At 39.8% G+C, this 20494-nt stretch overlaps 1 protein-coding gene across 3 annotated transcripts in view; it reads left to right on the forward strand.

Annotated features, from left to right (window-relative positions):
- Window positions 1–2131: 2131 nt before the first annotated feature.
- Window positions 2132–20494, forward strand: part of cntn3a.2 (contactin 3a, tandem duplicate 2) — a 40863-nt gene continuing 22500 nt past the window's right edge. Inside the window, exons 1-14 of one of the 3 annotated variants that reach the window (XM_042409770.1) lie at window positions 2132–2651; window positions 3394–4163; window positions 4873–5070; window positions 5278–5415; window positions 6261–6396; window positions 9409–9584; window positions 11049–11144; window positions 11283–11486; window positions 12364–12466; window positions 12811–12995; window positions 16742–16878; window positions 18301–18430; window positions 18930–19080; window positions 19263–19390. In XM_042409770.1, coding sequence (XP_042265704.1) covers window positions 4959–5070; window positions 5278–5415; window positions 6261–6396; window positions 9409–9584; window positions 11049–11144; window positions 11283–11486; window positions 12364–12466; window positions 12811–12995; window positions 16742–16878; window positions 18301–18430; window positions 18930–19080; window positions 19263–19390 — 1696 coding nt within the window. In that variant the 5' untranslated portion in view covers window positions 2132–2651; window positions 3394–4163; window positions 4873–4958. The remainder of the gene's footprint in view (window positions 2652–3393; window positions 4164–4872; window positions 5071–5277; window positions 5416–6260; window positions 6397–9408; window positions 9585–11048; window positions 11145–11282; window positions 11487–12363; window positions 12467–12810; window positions 12996–16741; window positions 16879–18300; window positions 18431–18929; window positions 19081–19262; window positions 19391–20494) is intronic. The other 2 variants (XM_042409771.1, XM_042409773.1) reach the window with 2 other exon arrangements.

Here is a 20494-nt window from a genome sequence, read left to right on the forward strand (position 1 = left end):
GCAGCTAACATTTGATATTTTCTAAGGGTATGATATTTGAGTTGGTAGGTTGAATATGGAATATGAATATTATATTCCACTGCTGCCAATAGATCCCCCTAAATATTAAACACTGGTCCTTTAAGTTTTTTTATTTGTAGCACTTTTCATACAGTAGTTGTAACTCAAGGTGCTGTGCATAAGAAAAAACATTAAAAATACTTAAAATACATTGCACCAGATTTTGGGTGTAGACGATATGTTACTGTTGTAAGAAGGGTTGGTAAGATTTAGGGTATTTTTTATATGTTTTATATATTATTTCTCTTACCCACAACCCAAAAAATTTAAATGTAAATAGCCTCAGTACAGTGTGTTTTATGTGTGTAAAGTTGCATTTGTAAATATATTTGTTATATTGCTTTTATTATATTTACCATGAATGTGGAAGTGCTTTATTGTAACGTGCAGAAATAAATTGACAGTTACACTGTTACACTGGCAACGGTGTTCTCTGATCACATACATATCACATGACAGTCTCCTTCAGTAATCGTCACACTATTTTCACCTGTAAAAATATTAACACTTAGAAAATTGACACATTAACATTCCTACAGCAAAAATTACAACAACATAATCTCTGCTGTTGCTGTCGGTTGGTGCAAAATGCATTCTGGGATACTTAACTTCGGCCGACAAATGGTGTAACTTCATCACTCAGTCAGTGACTCAGTCAGTCAGTGACAGACTTTTTGGGCAGCCTTTTGTTGTGTAGGGCCGCCCTACTGTAGTGATCCGGCTAAGAATCTGACAAATGTTTGTAGCATTTTCTGTCTATACTCTCAGATAATACCTACTACAGTGCAGTAAAACTATAACCAAGGTTAAATTATTTTGTTTGCTTTCAACTTGTCCCATTGGTGCTTTCTAAGAAAACATGTTTTCTCAGTGGCATTGATATTGCAAATGATTCAAAACAAATGAGCCACTATTGTTGAGCCACTGCTGTTGAGAAAAAGTCAGTCGTGAATCAGAGCTGTAGTAAATTCTGTATGCTTTATCACTGCAATTCAGAAAACAAGTTTGATTGTTGCGCAGTATTTCTGACACCGAGCCAGAAAACTAAACTTTAAACACCTGATGGATTTATTTCCTCCACCCATGATTAGGCCGACTGAATCGACTTTAATCTCTGATCAGAAGTTTCAAATTACTTCTTTGGAGTCATAGTTGACTTTTTATGTCTTTATGTACAAAGGTGTGTTTTTCTTTTCTTTTTTTAAATCAAAGAACCAAACTCTAACACAGTTGGTCAGATTTTGTACTGATGATTAATTTATGAATGTTTAGGGAATTGCTCACTAGTGGTTAAGCATTGCTTACTGCAGCTTTAATATTTTACTTTTATGAATGTGTCATCATATAGTGTATAGTTTGCAGTTCTGTGGGTCTTGGCTGTATGCAACATGCATTTAGATTACAGTTTTTCTCAGTTGCTTTGGTACATTCCTCGAATCATCCTTAACATTTGCAAAACAGAACATGCATTTCTCTGCACCACACGATGGATTACCTGCAAACACCCTTAACTTGCTCAAAATTCTTAGTTTATCTCTCAAAAATGTCAGTGTGTCATGTTTTGCAAACATGGTAGTCAAAATGCTTTAGCCATGTTGTCAATATAACAGTGTACTCTAAGTATTTTCTGATGTAAACTATGGATACGTTTGATGGCAATGATAATAACATAATCTTTATCTAATCTAATAGTGATCTTTATTGTCTATAAATGTGGAAATTTGCCTTCAGCTTCACAGGTTGCTTAAATCACATCATAGTAAATCACAATACATACAATACAATATTATAAAATAAACCGCATGTGGGCAAAGACGACCTTCAAAGTTGTGTAACTAAGATATAGGCCTACAGACATTTAAAAATAGCAGTTTTCTGGTGATTTTTGTTTTCTAAATTTGTAAGAAATGCTTTGAAAAACCGCACCTGCCCCCATGTTCCCCTACTAGCTGATGATAACCGTTCAGGCTCACAGTTTCATGGCAATTTTGTGGTATGACGCAGGGGGGCGCAGTTCTCCGCCAGGTGCGTCTTCCTCCCTCCCGCACCTTCCCATCCCGACGCTGTTGGTTCTGGCTGTTCCGTCCTCGCCGCCGTGCAGCCCACTTCTTCCTCGCAGGGGGAGCTGACTTGATGCGCATAATAAATCACCTCTGCAAGATTCCTTTTCAAGCCCATTTCCAGACCTGCGCGCGTTTGATTTGAGAGGCGAGAGTCGTGCCTCTTGACTGGGGGATGATTTAAATGTGATTCTGCACAGAAAACAACGTGGGTGTTGTTTGTGTGTGTGTGTGCGCGCGCGTGTGTGTGTGTGTGAGTGTGTGTGTGCCTGTGTGTGTGTGTGTGTGTGTGTTTTTGTGATGGGGAGTGGAGGAGAAGGGGGAGAACAGCGATATGAAACGCGTGTGTTTATGCCTCCTGCGCTACCCGTTATCTCTGACTGACCACCGGCTCAATTTCACCTGTATGAACGACCTTGCGATTGTGACCGAAATTTTCCTAACAAGGTTTCCATGGAGGATCAATTTGTCGCTTTTTCTGTGAGGGCTGAATTTGGTTCCCGCTGGTCTCAAGATATTTCAAGATAAGAGGTAAGACAAAAATAAAATAAAATAAAATAAAATACACCCCATGAGCGCGCTTGGCATTTGCGAACGTGCACAAATACAGAAAGCTAAATTATTTACATAGTGATATTTATATGCTGAAATATTTATTCAGTCTAACAGGCTCACATGTCGGCCTGTCTTGTCTACTATCCCGAATTGGCTCATCAGTTCCTACTGCCATAGCCTGTTTGATAATAATAATAATTGTTTGTTTTAAGCAGGAACAACGCGCCCTCCCAACTGCAGCCAATTCCTCCACACAGAGTAGTCTGATTTAGGAGAGGCATGCATGCAGAAACAGGCACTTCTTCATATAATCAGGAGTTGCTTTGTGGCTCAGTCACGCTTTTCTTTGTCAAAGTGATGTACGTGTGCACTTACATGAGTCACATGGTGGTATTTTAGCCTTTTAACTGCTACTATGGTGCCTACCTGGTGTGATGCCACACTGCAGCCCAGCTTCACTTCACCTCACTGTCTGAAATGTGTTGCTGTAGGCTAACACCAACACATCTTGGGTGGACTTGCATGTACAGTATGGTGCTTTTATGTGCAGGCTGAGCACTAAGAAACCATAAATGTATTCAGGTGATATCGAGGACTATCCAAATATGTTTCTTAAGCAAACCTTGAGAGTGTTGTGGCAGCGACTGGGATTGTGCTTTCAAAGATACTGTAGGTGAAAAAGGTGCACACACCATTTATACCCTGCAATACTCACCAGGTAATTGCATACTGGTATGCCAAGATGTCAGCTGGAATATCTGTGATGAATGCAGCTCAGGCCTTCAAAGTAAGTACACTCCCACTCTTCCAGCTGGGCTATTTGTTCAACCAGCCTGTTACTTGGATGCAGGTGGAGTGTGATGGAGGTGCTAGATATCGTCATTATACATTGTTTTTTTTTTTCATGTCAGTTAACCCAGAGGTGTGTTGGTTCAGGAAGGTATCCTCCTTGATTGAGTGATTCACCCAGTAAAGCTTTCTCACCCCCTTCTATCACCATCGTCGTTAGCACCATTACTGTGTTTAGTGCAAGGTGAGAAAGTGCATGAGTGTGTGTGTGAGTGTGTGTAAGAGTGTGTGTGTGTGTGTGCGTGTGTGTGTGCGAGCGCAGATACATGCTTGTGTACATGTGAATCACTGAGTGATCTGCTCCTGGGTAATATCACTGACAGGATTCTGTATTTAGCATTTGTAAATGATTTATTAGAGCTGCATTAAAAAAAAAAAGGAACACATGGCATCAGCTGTTACACGGTGCCATCCCTAACAAAACCCCATTACAAATGCAAACCATAACATGCAAAGTCGACAGTAGTGTAATACCCACTGTACCTTCCACACACCAATCCACAGTCCTGAGGTGCCAGCAGTTTGCACACTGTGGGCCTATCACTGAGGTATGGCATGCAGGACTCTACTTGAGAGGAAGCGTACCAATCCCATTTTGCAGACTTTGGGTGAACAAAAAGGACCGAGCAAACATGAAAGGTAGGGAAGAAAATCCTGGCTGAGACCCCACGTGTCTGATTTGACATCCAGGCAGCTGACAAACAATTAGACCCTCCATAAGTAGCGCTCTGAACCAGGCTCGCCCCGGGATTAGGCCACAAATGAGCCGCATATCACGGCTTATGTCTTCTAAATGGAAAGTGAGTGTCTGTGTGTGTGTGGAGGCAGGGTGTCGTGTGTGTTGTACACAGTGAGAAAGTGAGTTTGGTGTGTAGGTGTGTGGGGGTTGTGTGACATTTAGCAGATTGGTGTTATTATCTGTCTCTGCCCTTAATATATCTTGAACACCTCTTGAAGAAATGTGTGTTTTCTGTGTGTTTCTGTGTGTGCAGACCAGGTATTCTATGCGCATGTCTTCATGCAGGTTCCTTCTAATGTACACAGATCTGCATGTAGTCTGCACATGTGAACGTGTGACTGCTCACCTAACTGCTGCGTTATTGCAGGTTCTCTGTTGTGTGTATGTTTGACATTTCATAATTGTATCATTACTCGCTCAGTCTCCTCCTGCAAGAAGCGGGTGCATCGCAATTTGCAACACATGCTACAAGCAGACAGACACTTGCCCTTGATTATGGACCTGGGTGGAATGGCTTCCTCATCAGGCAGTCTTGATTCACCCCAGCATGTGGGGAGACACATGCTGCTGTGGGTGAATCTAATTGATTGGATGGCACCCAATTCCCAGGTCCAAGTCTCCTCAGGCAGCCAGAGAGTGAATCCGTCCAAGTGAAGGATGAGCCTGGGCGTTGGTCGCTCCTGTAATAGATTGGCATGGGCTTCCTCCCATATGCCTCTGGTATCACCCTCAGACATCTCTGGGTGCAAGTTGGCCACATCACAGGGCACAAAGTGACACCGCCTGGATCTTCACTTAATTGGAAATGTGAGAATGAACTGATGAAACAAGATGCATCCTGTACCAAATTCCACATCCAATTTTATCACTATTATACTTTATTATATTCCACTATTCCACCAAAACTTACACTTCCTCTCTCTCCTCCTGACAGGCAATTAAAAGGCACCATATTGAAAGTGGGATAAAAATGTTAGGGTTTGGTATTTTACAACTAAATTCTCATTCCAACAGGTCAAGCTCCCCTCTCTCAGAGAACACGAGTGCCATTTCAAAGCTTATTGGATGAAAGTCTCATTTGCCCTTGGCTGCCAAAGATGACGTTGCCGTGGAAACAGCTTCTACTGTTATCAATCATCGACTGTCTGGCAGGTGAACCACCTTTTTATATGAGTAATGATTCTTTCACGTTTGGACGTTTACAGTTGCGGGATGATAGCTAAAGAGCCGAAAATCATGTCAGTGTCAGAGATGATAGGATGGCCCCGGTTTAAAGGAACACTCCTCAGTATTGACTTCCATTCACAACAGAGACACAATGCGCTCGATCTTCCTCTTCACTCCCCTCTGATTGTAACCTAGTGGAGCAACATCTGATGTTGTTTTCCTGTTTTTTTTATACTCTTTTATTTGGCACTTATTGGAGAATTGGAGCAACACAAAACACAGAGCAAAGACTCCTTTTCATCATGCAAAGATGTGTTTGTTAATAATGTTTATCATAGTGTTAATGTTCACTGAGAACACAGATCAATGATTGCTCCACTGAATTCACAGCTTTTTTGACATATGTGTAATGTACAATAATTTACCAATTAATGAATGAATTTACCAATAAGGAACAAACCACTCATATTAAATTTAAAAAAAACTATGTGTATCTTAAGTTCATGCTGTACTAGTAGGAGTACATATAAGATGTTGCAACATTTCAGAGTGACATGAATAATAATACGGTCCTGTGATACGTTTTCAGGTGTCCAATTTATTCATTTGGAAGAGCCTGTACTTTTTAACACCTGAAGATAATGTGCAACGTATTGAGTCATTTCCCATGTTTGGTAATGTCCATCCTCCCCATTTTGAAAAATTGCTCCCCGTTAAGCCCAAATATCTTATTTCCTCCAGAACAACATAGAATTATGGAGGCTGGGCCTTATCAAAAATGGAGCATTTTTCAGCCGTTAATGTTCAGGCTGTCACTGTTTCTCTGGCAGATTGTCTGGACAGTGGATCGTACCATGGTCCAAGATGGCGGATGGAGCCAGGTGACTTATTCATTCCTGTGGACTCCATAGAGGAAGAGGCTACTCTGACTTGTGATGCTAAGGGAGCCACACCTCTTCAGTACAGGTACAAGCACGTTCACATTAAGGTGTGTGTGTAAGTATTCAGATAAAGATGCGGCACATTATTTTAGCTTTTTATTTTTTAATTGGTCCATTTATGTTTACTGTAGTGAAAATCTGATTTACAAATCAACAAAATTTGTGTGAAACCCTGATTATAAAAATATAAATTGCAGCACAAAAACTGTTAGTTTAGTAAGAAAGTTGATTTCAAGCAAAAACACCATCATCATTTATCGCTTTTTTTGTATGGACGCGTAATCAACGGCTCACTTGCACTTTCAGTCTATTTTTCTGAAAGTGTGAAAGTGTATTCTGAGCTGTCAATGTCACAAGAGGACCTTGTTCAATGTAAAGTACTGTGATCAGTGCAGGAAACATAACAGCCTCTTTGTGTGTGTGAAAATCAGTTTTAAATGATCTGCTTCTTTTAAAACCTCTGGTGTAAATCTTTCAAAACTGACAGCATATACATAGATATACATTTCAGTCATTTACAGTAAATAAGGATTTGTAAATTCCAAGATTATATTTTTCATTTGGCATGGGAAGGTGTTTGCTCCCCTATTAATGCTCTCTAAATTAGACTTAAATGCATAGACACTCAGCGCAGTGACGTCACAACGGCTTTGCTAATTCATATTGACTAACACGCCGCCAATCTGCCTCTTGTCTCGCCAGACAGTATCTTAGCGACACACGTGTAGCATCTTAATGATGGTCCCCTCTTATAAAACACCATGAGACCAATGCAGGTTGCTAGACACCAGTTGGCACCAACAGGCACTGATTACAAGTGTCTTTGGCGTTCAACAGTGGAATTACTGCAGCACAGCCAGCACAGATGAGCTCAATGATAGTGGTGTGGAGTACGTATGCTCATTATTTCAGGCTTTTCACATTCCCCGCCTAAGACCAGGTATTTCCATGTACTGATTAAAGGTGAGATGAGCATGTTTAACGTGGTGTCTTGTCAAGCTGGTTGTGCTAGGCTCTGCATGCCCTCAGCACCTCTCTGCCTCCTCTCTTGAAGTGTAAATGGGCTCACGCTGCTCCCTCCCCCTACTTCTCTTTTCTCTCTTTTCCTTTCCTCTGCCAGTCCTGTCACTCACTGAAAGAGATGAGGCTTCCACAATACGCACACTAGTCATGGGAGAAAGCTACATCTTATATGGAAAAACATCTTCTCCAAATCGGGTCATAAAAGTAATGCAGTATGAGATTTTGAAATCTAAACAGAAGGTGACTTGACTAACCTTTACTCGACCTGAGGTTTGAAGCCTGTGGCTCTGGACTGCAGGATGATCTGGAATACTTGAGTTTCTCTGTGGTCAGATGGTCAGATAACATGTGTTCACAAAATGAGTTTCGAGCAGAGTAATTCAGTTTGGAGTTGTTATTCAATCACCTGCCCAACATTCAGGGCACCACTAAGCAGCAGTGGCACTTCAGAGCAGGTCAAAAAGAGGTGAAAATAGTGACTCAGGGATAAAGAGTTGAATGCATGCGAGTGGATGCACAGACTTAAACACAGACAAGCGTGTATCACTGGTTGATCCAACCTTTTAGGTACAGACAGCCTCTTGAACTGTATAGTGTTAAATACTTGTAGATTTCATCTAAATGCACACAAAATACAGGTATTGAGTACAAGTGTCTAGAATATGGCAGTAAGCATTCATCAACATTCAATGGTTTGGGTTCATTCTTTAAGAAATTATTTTAAACTTGAAAGCTTTTGGAAGGTTGACCATCATGGCCTTTATGTCTTTGATTTCCACTTAAGGAAAGCAGAATAGAAGAATGTGGCTGAAGGAAAGAAAGCGTTATTTTCTATGCTTTAAGAAAAATGATGGAACATTCTTGAAAAGTGCTCTGTCCTTGAACCCGTCAGTGCTCCAATTTTAAACAGCATTTAAAAAGAGATAGAGTGTTGTGGTAGCAGAGAAAGAATATATTTTCTTGCTGAATAATGGGACTTGTTTAAATCAATGAATTAACCTCGTGTTTTTAAGAGTTCTTTTAGGTGCTTCATTTATTTGATAGCGCAATCTCAACCTGCCTTGCAAAAGAATTCTTTTCTTTTAAATTCCCACGCCTGTTAAGCGTGAGAAGGATGTAATAGAAGGTGAAAAGGAGCATAAAAGGTATCCTTTGTTGCATCAACCCACTGTTACATCTTGCCAAATGCTAACGTTTTGTCATAATGAGAAGTCAGAAGTGGAATAATGTCACATTATGTATGTATAATCTATCTATCATAATACTGAGAATGTCTTCTAAAACCTTTGTCTTCTGCTTCCCTTAAATGGCAGAGGACAGCTTTGTTTACGATACTCTAAGATTAAACTTTAATGATCCCTGTGGGGAAACGGGTTAGCTGCAGCAGCAAATAGAGAAAAGATGAATAAAAACACATAAATACTATATAAATAAAACATTTGGGTTTTGAGTGTTATATAAACACACAACCAATAACACCACTGCAACATTGTGGATCACAGCAATGATATAGTTGGATTACAGGGACCAAGAAGTATACAAACAATTATGAAACACTTGCAGAATATGATAAATGTGCAGTTATTTAATAAAAATGACAGCTGACAAGAATGTGGTGCTGTAAAGATAAATGTAAGTACGACTACAGAGGCCATTCAAATGCTCATCAATATACTTTTATATTACTTGAGACAGGTGTGCACACATTTATCAACTGTCCTCTCCAAGTTCCTCTATAGCTTTACAAAATACTTTTGTATGTATCTTTGTTTGTCAGGAAAGTTGAAGCACTGCAGGAAAAGAATTAATGTCATGACCTTTAACTTCACGCTGAACATGTCAAGCCTGTGAATTCCTCGACGCCAGTGCGAATACACATTATATTATTCTTACTTCAAGTGAGTTACTACAGTGAGTTGTGTTCTCCACTCACCTCCTGTCAGACCACCTTGGTTGGTAGAAAGAAATGGACAGTGCATTTTGCCAGGGACTGATGGTGTCTTTGCCCTCACAGATGGTCTTTGAATGGGACTCTCATAAATCTGGATCTGGATCGCCGGCGGCGTCTGTCTGGGGGCAACCTCATTATAAGCAGTCTGGACCGTTACCAGGATGTAGGGATGTACCAGTGTATGGCCTACAACACTGTAGGAGCGATCCTCAGCAGGAGAGCAAGTCTGCAGTTTGCCTGTAAGTTATAGTCATTTTACTAAGAAATGGCATTGAAGTGTAACAGCACTTAGCAAATAATGCAGACGCACACTGAATTGCGTGGGCGATATTTGCAATATTTATTTTGAGTGCTGTGACATTGGTGTGAATCTACATTAAATGTTAAAGTAGCAAGGGAGCAGTTTGAGTGCGATGACTGTTCTTTGCTTATTACTGGTCACTTCAAGCATGAATGCAAACTAAGAATGACTAGTTCACTTTGCTTTACTTAGTTTGATCAAAAGTGAATGGTGTTTCATTGAATGTAGTCTGGGATAAAGCAATCAAACTAATTGCCAAAGTGTTTGAAGAATATGTTAATAAAAAAGACTGAAGCCTGAAGGAACCAACATTTACTTTAACTGGAACAAAATAGGATAGGAATAATGCAAATGGAGAAAAGCTACATATAAATATTTAAGAGTGCAAACATTGACTTACAGTATATTACAGCTGCATTATCACAAAACAGAAGTAAGACTGTATATAAGCTGATATCTTTCAAATCATATATCCATGGTAGTGAAACCAGCAAACATCTGAATAACGAAATGAATACTTTCTATTCATGTGCTATTCATTAAGGGTTCTTTTCATGCAGATCACGAAAAAACATCTTTTCACACCTACTCTTGATGCTATCTGGACATGCGGATATTTTTGGGGTTTTATTCTACAAGCTTTTGAGACATGTGCTGCTGAGACTAGTGCTGATTTGTGGCACCCAAAATGAGGAAAAATGACATTTTAAAAAAACTCAACAACAAAGAGTCTTTATTTCAGAAATAATGTTGTGGTTAGAACTGATCTTCCAGACACCTCACTGATTAGAGTTTTGCTTTATTACCTTCAAATGAAAATAGTTCCTATTGAAAAGTAATTGCAGGATATTACCTGGCTAGATAGCTTTAGTGTTAAGTGGGAAAATATGTATATGTATATTTTGTGATCCTGACTCTTTCACAGATAACACACATTGTAAAACATATGCAGTATTTTGTAGTTCGTCATTGTTATCTTGAAATGTTTTATGTGGTTTTGAGTGTGTTTTGTCTCAGCATTAATTGGATGTGACATTACAGGATATTAGTAAGTGAAGGTTGCTGTGGCTTAAGTTCGGACATAGGCAATGTTAAACATTACAGACAAGGAAAAACTCATCAGTGGATAAAGTATTTTAGGTCCTGGTTAAACTTTCTGCACTGCTTTTCGGTTTATAAGTTCAATACTTTACAACCCCCTGTGTATGTACTTAGAACAAGCTCTCTTCTAACTCTTTCTCTCTATTTCTCTCTCTCTCTCAGGCAGAAGTGCAATTCTCATGACAATTTCCTTACGGATTTATGTCAGTGTCTTGCTGAAAGCTTTTACTGCTCTGTTCCACTCTGTTATGTGAGATCCTGCAGTGATCTCTCTTTTCATTTTTTTTTTTTCCTCCCTCAGACTTAGATCATTTCAAAGTCCATACCAGAAGCGCGGTATCAGTCCGAGAGGGACAAGGAGTGGTGTTGCTTTGTGGAACGCCCACTTCCTCAGGAGGTAAACTCTCTAGCCTTCATCCTAACCTCCAAATAACCTCAACGCTGAAGTTATGTAAAGTTCTAGTGGGGTGTTTTTTCCACGACTGGCTGATGTGCATCTTTACTCGTCTGATATGCATCCATATTTATCTTCCAGACCTTACTTATGCATGGGTCTTCAATGAGTACCCGTACTTTGTTCAGCAAGACAATCGACGTTTCGTCTCCCAGCAGACGGGAAACCTTTACATTGCCAAGGTGGAGCCCTCTGATGTGGGTAACTACACTTGTGTAGTGATGAACAGCATCACAAAGGGCAAAGTTCATAGCTCACCTACGTCTCTGATCCTCAGGACAGATGGTAAGACCCAGCTTATGACCGTGATGTGACAAATATGCCTTTCAGCCATGTATTAAGAACCTTTCCTTTCAAGGTGGCTTTAATCATCGTTCTAGCATGAGTGCTCTTTAGCCTGCCGTGTTGCACTGTAGTTGAATCACAGAGTGCTAATGCCTGTAAGTAAATAGTTTCTCCTCAATGTAGGGCAGCAAACAAAGCATCCAAATCTCTTCTTTGCTGACTTAGCTTTCTTTATAATTCGCATTCCCTTTAAAAGCTTTGCCCTGTGCTTTCACATGAATTCGCAGGCGGGTTCTCGATGGCCTGTTGTTCTGCTCCCTCTCTGTTGTGCTTTCATAGAAAGCGTGCATAAAGATCGCCTTTGAAATGAATTAAACATAAGCCGTACGTCACTGGACCATTACATTGAGTGTTCCGGTGGCGCAACCAGTTAGTTTCCACTCAGTGTACTGTACATGTAGCTGCATAAATTTAAATCCCATCGCATCACTTTCTGATCCTGGTCCTGAGTGTCTTCACTGAATACTGATACAAACAATGAAATACCAGAGATGGGTGAACTGCCCACTCAAGCTTTAAAATAATACATAAACACTCAGACAAGCTGAAAAAAACAAGATTTCAAACATACTCTTGTCTATTCCACCAAGAAGAGATTTAGATTATTCCTTGCTGGTATTTCTCTGCACTCTGGTGACTGCACACTTAAGTGATGTACTGCTTTGAGTTTACCCATGAGAGAATGTTTGCTCATGTGTCTTCTATTTCTCCTCTGTTAGCTTTGCAGTGCTATTGTTTGGTCCATAATGCAAGCCATATTGCTTGTAAGTCATGAATAATGGAAGACTGAGCAAGTTCTTGTGCTTGCTCTTCATAGGAGTGATGGGTGAATACGAGCCGAAAATAGAAGTTAATTTCCCAGACAATGTACCCTCCGCAAAAGGATCAACAGTTACGCTGGAGTGTTTCGCCCTTGGGAAGTAAGCTGGATTCCTTGAAGCATGTTTTCAATCTTCTGCTGTCTTTCATTCCAGATGAGGAACCCCAGGATTTCTATATAGTAAAGTTACTGTGGCAATTATATTTCTTAGAGTGTAGCACCAGGTCGTGATTGGTCTGAAAACCATGTGAGTCGGCTTATTTTGTTGCTGGATTGGCTTAACTCTAACCCATTCATCCGGAAAAAAAAGTACTGTGAATAAGCTTTAAGCTCCATCAAACACTTTATTGCAGGATTATTACAGACACACCTGCAACCTGAGTGACAATCTGAAAAACTTCAAAGGAACTAAATCAGAATCTCTGCTTCCTCTTTCTCTTGCAGCCCTGTCCCAGAGATCACCTGGAAGAGGGCAAATGGAGTTCCCTTCCCCAGCAAAGTCAAAATGAAGTACTCCAACGCTGTGCTAGAGATCCCCAGCTTCCAGCAGGACGATACGGGAGCGTACGAGTGTGTGGCAGAGAACAAGATGGGCAAGAACACAGCCACTGGTCGACTGGCATTCTATGGTACTGAGGTTTTTGTTTGGCTTGCTAAGACGAAAAGAAAAGCCCAGTGCGGCGGGGATGTTGCATCTCACTTTTTTGCATCTCATTTGAAGGTGTGTCTTTAACTGATGATGTGCTTGTTTTGAGTCGATGACGTTTAAAAGCAGCGCTCTCTTTAGCGCTGTTCACTCAAGCCCCCGGAAAGTGCGGCTGTAAAACGGTGGATACATTTTTTTTAACGTCACAACCCCTATTAAATGACTCGTTTCACTATCAGGATTTGATCCATTCAGTCTGATAACATTTGTAAAGTCTAGAAGAGCCGCATCATGAATCATTTTATCCCGTTCAAGTTAGCGGAGGGCTAAACCGGAAGTTAGCCAGTTCGTCCCTGAATGATGACAAAACAACCTGCTTGGGGCGGGTCGGGCACACTTTGACTTTGAAGATGGTCTGTTCTGGGTGCGACTTGGTGCAGCTCAGCACCTTTATGGAATGGAAAAAACAAATTAACGTGTTATGGTTTGACTTGTCGTGGCCATAAGTGCCAATGAAAAAAGCCTATATATTCTTCATATTGTCAACAAATCCTGTCAAAACACCAAAGCAAAAACAATTTCAGTAATCAAATAAATCAGGCTTCGGAGACAAAAGCAATACTTGTTAATACAATGAATTCTTTGTTCCTTTTTGTCTTTTCATGGGATTTGTCAACAATAAGAAAAATATTGAAAATCACCAGCCTTATCTTTCAACTTTATGGCAACCATCAGCTGAACAGTCATACATGTTTAAAACCTCAAAACTTGAACTTGTTCGACTCTAAATGGTAAACATATGATTGACACTTTCAGTTAACCCCTAGAACTGCTCTGAGAAAGTATTTCTCAACATCTACAGCATACTTTTAATCCTACAGTGTACAGCGTTTGGTGAAATTGACAATACAAAATACAAATGGAAAAATTTGCACCACATTCAGCTTGGAACAGACATTGTTGAAACAGCGTTGCTTGTTTAAATCAACATGTCAAGCTAAATATATCACAAACAGCAACTTAAAATTCACATGTTAAATTGGTGCCTGTTACTCTTGCTCCGTGCTCTCACATTTCATTCTATTTCTCTCACCCTTATATTTTTGCTACAACCCTCCTAATACATCTCTTACTGTCCTCTCATTCACACCCATCTCTCTGTCACTCTCCATTTCAAACTCTTGTTCTGCCCTCCTCTAAAAGACATAAAATACTCTCTCCACTCTCTCATAGTCGCTGATTGTTACTCTCATTCTCTCTTTTTTTGTGATCATTATGAAAGTCTGTTAAAACATATTCAGACATCAATCATCTGAAACTAAGGCCATAATAATTATAACAATTCAACATGTGGATCCAAAAAGATATCTTTTCTGTTAGATGATTTGGGATAAAACCCTTGCTCTAAGCTTTCCTATGTGCTGCTTCAGAGCATCCACAAAAAGGTCTTTGATGATCCACACTCCACTTGCGAAATGTCTTGTCTTGTCTTAAATTGTTCCTTCAAACAGTTTGTTTTTTAGCACTTCAGCCTTTGTTGAGAGGTGGTTGCCATCCAGTTCCATCACAAGATTTCGTAGAACCAACATCACACACACACACACACACACACACACACACACACACACACAATGGACAAGCATTTTCTCTCCTATTTCTCTTCCTGCATTTACTATCCCTCCAGACTACATTTGGAGTAGCTTTTCTAGTTTTGGCATTATCTGCTGTTGGTATCTTCGTATCTGTTGTCAATGTTGGATATGAAACAGGCTTTACAAAAAGTTACATTTGAATAACTAAACAGCATAATCTCCATCCATAAATGATATCTTCAAACAGCAGTACACAAACTGCTGTTAATAATATCAGTGGGAACTGATTTTTACTATTCAAGCATGGCCGTTATCTTTCCATCTGCGCTGAGGGAAGCGTGGCTGTGTTAAAGGATAAGTCTTGCAATTTTCTGTATTTTTCTTATTGTCAACAGATTTCATGTTTGGAGCCAAACCAACAATGAATCGATCTACTAACAAGTATTGTTTGTGTATCCAAAGCCTGATATTTTATTCCTTTGTGCCGTAGACCTCCATTCTTGTCCAAAAGCTATTAAAAACACGTCAATGAGCCACATCGTTGCACCGGGTGACGTGTTCCTTCATTATGAAGACTTTGGTCACATTAGTTTGTTTAGAAACTGCAAGAAAAAGTACAAACAGTAATCACATTTTCAGTCTCCTGAGAGTAATTCTGTGGAAAGCAGAGGCCAAAGTAGTTAGAAGGTGCTCCCTAATGAGGGTTTCAGGGTTTTCTTTGAGGTAAACAATTAGCGCTTTGAGTACACAGGCTCTTCTTGTTTCAATGGCGTCATTCTGCAGCAAAGAACAAGGGAAATTTGTAAGAGGGGTTATATTATTGTACTGTGCAGCAATTAACACTAGAGATGCACAAGCAAACTGCTCAGGCTCCTATTTTTTAGCATGCAACTTCATGCTTGCTTCTTCTAAAAAAAATTTCTAACCAAAACAAACGTTCTTGATGTACAGACATTTGTTAGAAAAACACACACTTTGTCCAAGTCTGCCATGATATTCCTTATTTTTCGTCCGGCAGCTGGAAAACTCTCATCAGCTGGAAGGAGCGATGATAATGACAGTATTAAAATCGACAAATGTTTTGTGGTCCACAACAACACAATATGGGTTAATGAAAACAAAAATGGAATCAGTCCAATCAATGAAATAGTGTTTTTACTTCCTTAATGTGATGAATTTTAGTTAAAACATTGCATTAGAGTCGTACATAAACAGGTATTGTGGGTCGTTCTGAGCTATAAACCAATGCAGTGTCACCAGGATGAGGACACCCTTTCTGAATAATTATTTTTCCCAGAAGTTATCATTGTCCTGGAAGCTAAGGTAATTTCCATTTAATTTCCAATGACCACCATAAATTATGAGTATAAATGGCCAGATTTTGGACAAATGTGCCACAGTGCTCTGGTCAACTTGCATTAGAATAAGTTGATAATTCCAATTTTCATTTGCCTTACTTACCCCCTTAAAAAATAAATACTGATTTAGCTATCGGCACAATACATAACGACTGATGTCATGCTCAGAAAAGAGAGCTGGCCTCTTTCTTTTGAAATCTGCAATGAAAGGCTTGTCTTCAATCACCTCATGCCGCCTGTAAGCAAATGTCCTTTCCATTTTCTCCTTAACCACCTGTTAGTTGTTCACCTCAGACAACAGTGCCAGCCTCTCGTCCTCTAGGCTGTCTTTGGTTTGTCCTGTTGGATAGTCTGGATAGTAATTCACCTCTGCTTTTCCAGGTTTCACTTGATCTGAAGATGTGCGTGGATCACTCTGTTTACGCTCGAAGGAATTGACATTCAGCTCTGAACATCCAATGTTACGCAGCTTAGTGTGGTAGTTCACCATTTTATATTTCAAACTAATCTTCCACCCATAGAAGCCAGTAACAGAACCTTTCTCCCTTAAACATGGATGCTTCTTCAACTAGTGCTTCAGCTACTGCATCAAATTCAGCACTTGAGGGATATTTGATGATTTGTGATGCCAAACATTCAAGAATGTCAGACTTCATTCTTAGTGTAGGACTGAAGAGACTACTGGTACTTTGAGAGTCACTATTTGCACGCTGGAGTTTGATCTTTGCATCATAGACAAACTCGGGCACAGGAAAGACTCACTATTTGTGTTTCCTCAGCCAAACCTCAGTGGATCCAGACCATGAAGGACACAGCCCTGGCCATAGAGGAGAGACTATACTGGGAGTGTCGAGCCAATGGCAAGCCTAAACCTTCCTACACGTGGCTGAAGAACGGCCAACAGCTGCTCTCAGAGGTAAATTACTGCCTGTCTTCTGCCACCTCCCCAGTGTTTCATTTTAAAGACTTAATCTTCAGCTTCAGCTCATCCTTTTCATTTTAGAGAGCCTAGCGTCAAACACATTGCTGTTTTTCCGCGTGCAAAACAGAGTGAGATGAAAGGAGAGTGTAAACATCTTGCTGAGGTGTGCCAGTGATGAGACATGGATGTAACTGTCTCTTATTCTGCTCTACCTTGGCAGATTACACAGTCTTAGAGAGTGGATCAGTGTAGTCCCCAGGAGATTGCTCTATTTCATCCGAATGGAGTCAGTGGTTGTTTTTCATTATTCATGGTGCATGTTTAAGCTCCTCCTGATTTAGGGACAATGGATTTAATCTACTGTGAAATATACTGTGTATAGCAGCGCACCTTACTCCAGACCACCAGAGAAATACATGTAGGCTTGTGTATTTTCAGATCCACAGCTTTGAACTTGACTGACTGTAACATGTTGTGGAGATTTTCTTTCTAGGATTTAATTATGCTTGGGGCTAGGCATACCTGATTTGAATAAGAATGCAAATATAACCTGTTTTATATTATTATTAAAAAGACATTTTTCAAATGTCAGTGTTTAATTTGATCTCAAGAATATTGTCACTAGGATTCTTACTGTTCAAGGTGCCATATCATCTAGTTTTTGTTTCAGATATATTTAGCTTATGATAAGAATGCTGTTTGGTAAATATATATCCTTTAATTAAAATGATGTTGAACGAATATGAGAGCTTAATCCCACAGGATTCACAGGAATAAAAAAATACAGAGTTGTGAAGCATTTTGTGTTATGGATATGAGATATGAAAGTGGAAAAAAATGTCATTTGTCATGCTAGCAGCATGGCTTTATGCATGTCAGTCTTTTGGTTAAACTAAGATGGTGACCCTGATAAAAATGATACCTGCTAAACATCAGCATGTTACCATTGTCATTGTGAGCATGTTGCAATGTTAGCATTAGCAATTAGCGCCAAGCACCACTGTGCCTAAATACAGCCTCAGAGCTGCTAGCATAACTGTAGACTCTTTAGTCTTGCTATTGCAGGACCCCTTAGTTTAGCCACAGAGACACAAATGTTGCGAGCTCAGTTTTCCTTGAAAACATCCATTGAGGAACAATTGAGTCCAGCACCTGGAAGCAGGACCAGCCAGCAAACTACAAATACTGGTTTACATAATGGTGAAACAAGCAGGGATGTATTTGTAAAATGAAAATGTGCTTTGTGCTCTGACTGATTCATTCTCTACAACACAATCCTGATTTGATCTGCGCCCGTTGACGATGCCTCTAACCCAATCCAATGCTTATTAAGCTTTGCCAGAGTGTGCTGAGCAAAGCAAAAGCTATATTTAAGTCTTAAGCAATAATTGCTTTCTTTCATCCTTTTCTTCACAGGACAGAATCCATGTGGAGGACGGAGTGCTGTCAGTGTCAGTGCTGACACTGTCTGACGCCGGCATGTACCAGTGTGTGGCTGAGAATAAACACGGCGTCATATATTTTGCTGCTGAACTAATGGTTTTAGGTAGGATGGCATTTATCTCGCCTTTAAATCCTCAAATCATTGTTGCCAAAGAGTCTTAAAGGTCATCTTACTGTCATTCTTAAAGGTTGTCTGGATTAGTGGATAATGGGGTCAGCGAGGATGGTTTTGTGGGGTCAAAGACATTTTTAAAAAAATGCTTTTCATGATATCCTGATTTACTTTGATATTATGGTGAAGATGGGGAGGTGGATACAGAATACCAGAAACAGTTTGAGCTTTTAATGTTAAAGTTGAACAATAACTGAAAAAAGTTTTTTGAAAAACATTTTTGTTTGTTCTTCATTTTATACATAGAAAATGAAATGAAAATCCTCTGCAGTGATTCGATTTTATATCTATTTGACTCCCATTACAAATGTTTAAAACGTCTGCCTCCATTACTTTACAATTTTCCACAGATCAAACTGAAGCATGCTTCAAATGCCCTGTGAGAGTTGCTGCAGTCTTGTACTAAAGTCAGTTTACTGTTTCCCATCAGCCTCTCCTCCAGACTTCACAGGGAACGTCCTCAGAGCTTTGCTCAAAGCCAAGGCAGGAACTACAGTGACTTTAGAGTGTAAACCCCAGGCCTATCCTATCGCCAGCATTTTGTGGAAGAAAGGAAACCTGCCTATCCACACCAATGACAGGTACTGAACTGAAACACTTCTTCAGTTGAAAGTGTTGCATCAGAAATATTTATATTAATGCACACACATAACCAATTTATCATTTTTTTAATCCAAAATCAGTTTTTATGTAAAGATGAAATGATTCTATGTCCTCTGAAGTTGGATTGTAAACTGCTGTCTTTGCTTATACTCGCCTATAGGATCACACTTTCCCCAGATGGAACACTGAGGCTTGCCAACGTGAGCAAGTCTGATGCTGGCAGCTATACATGTTTCGCTAGGAATAGATTTGGCATGTCTAGTACAACTGGAAGGCTCCTTGTTACCGGTAAGCTCCACTGATAAACAGCAGAATGTTTGTGCACCCCACATAGTAAGCACAATTTATTGCTCAGTATAGATTAGCACCAGAGAAAGCTGCTGTGCCGCGAGGACTCAAGTCAATAACTGGCGGCTAGAAAACATAAACAAACTTTAAGTTTTGCTTTTAAGGAGTGTGTCAAAACTTTGGGAAGTCTCTATGCTCGAGCGACTTTGCATAGAGTTTCTGCATAATTAAGTAACAGCCTTTTTTATTTATTTATTTATTTATTTATTTGAGGGGGTTACCAAAAAAACTCAACTGCAAATGGAACAAACTCTTATCTCTCAGTTTAATGTTGTGGAGTTGTTTTGGCTGGCTGCATTTTCGCAGCAGTTGCACTAATGCACTTGGGAGGTGTTTGAGAAAATACTCTGTCATTGTATTCCTCAAAGCAGTTGAAACAACCAATTTACTGCAACAAATGAAAGTGCCCTGAGTGGAAGCAATGAAAGTGTTAGTGAGGAGGTGTTACAGACACCGTTATTGTCACAAGCGTGTTTCCAGTGGCGTGCGTGATAGTTGAGTGTTCTCCAGGATTCTTATTGTTTTTATTAATGTGCTGAATGCTATTTTCTGCCGCTGTAACTGCCAAGGCCAGTTATTTATTTTAAATTGCTGGAGTATTTTTCAAGGCCATAATGCAGTCAGCGACACAGAGCCACGACCCAGACATTGATTATTACTAGCTTAAGAACTGCGAGGACACTCTTAACTTGTGATTTTTTTTTTTTAATCCCTCAACAGTCAATATAAGGTAAGATGTGACGGTGCAAATCTTCTTCTTCTTTGTTGTACCTTCTTTATTTGATTCCAGCAGATTCATTATCTTGACTTTTGAAGCACAGCAGACTTAACCAAATGATTGCTATAGCAGACTTTGAAGCAGTGCCCCTCATTTTGTTCTGGGTGCACAGAGCAGTCTATTACATGAAGTTTTATCTGATTCTCATTGTATTGTAATTGCTATCAGGATTTCAGAAGATTATTCTTGCCGTGTCAGCCTGTATTAGGCCGTTTTAGTCGTGGCAGGCTGCATGTTATCACATTATTCCACTAAGACTTTCATGA

This window comes from Thunnus maccoyii, chromosome 4, assembly GCF_910596095.1.
Source record: "Thunnus maccoyii chromosome 4, fThuMac1.1, whole genome shotgun sequence".
Lineage (NCBI taxonomy): Eukaryota > Metazoa > Chordata > Actinopteri > Scombriformes > Scombridae > Thunnus > Thunnus maccoyii.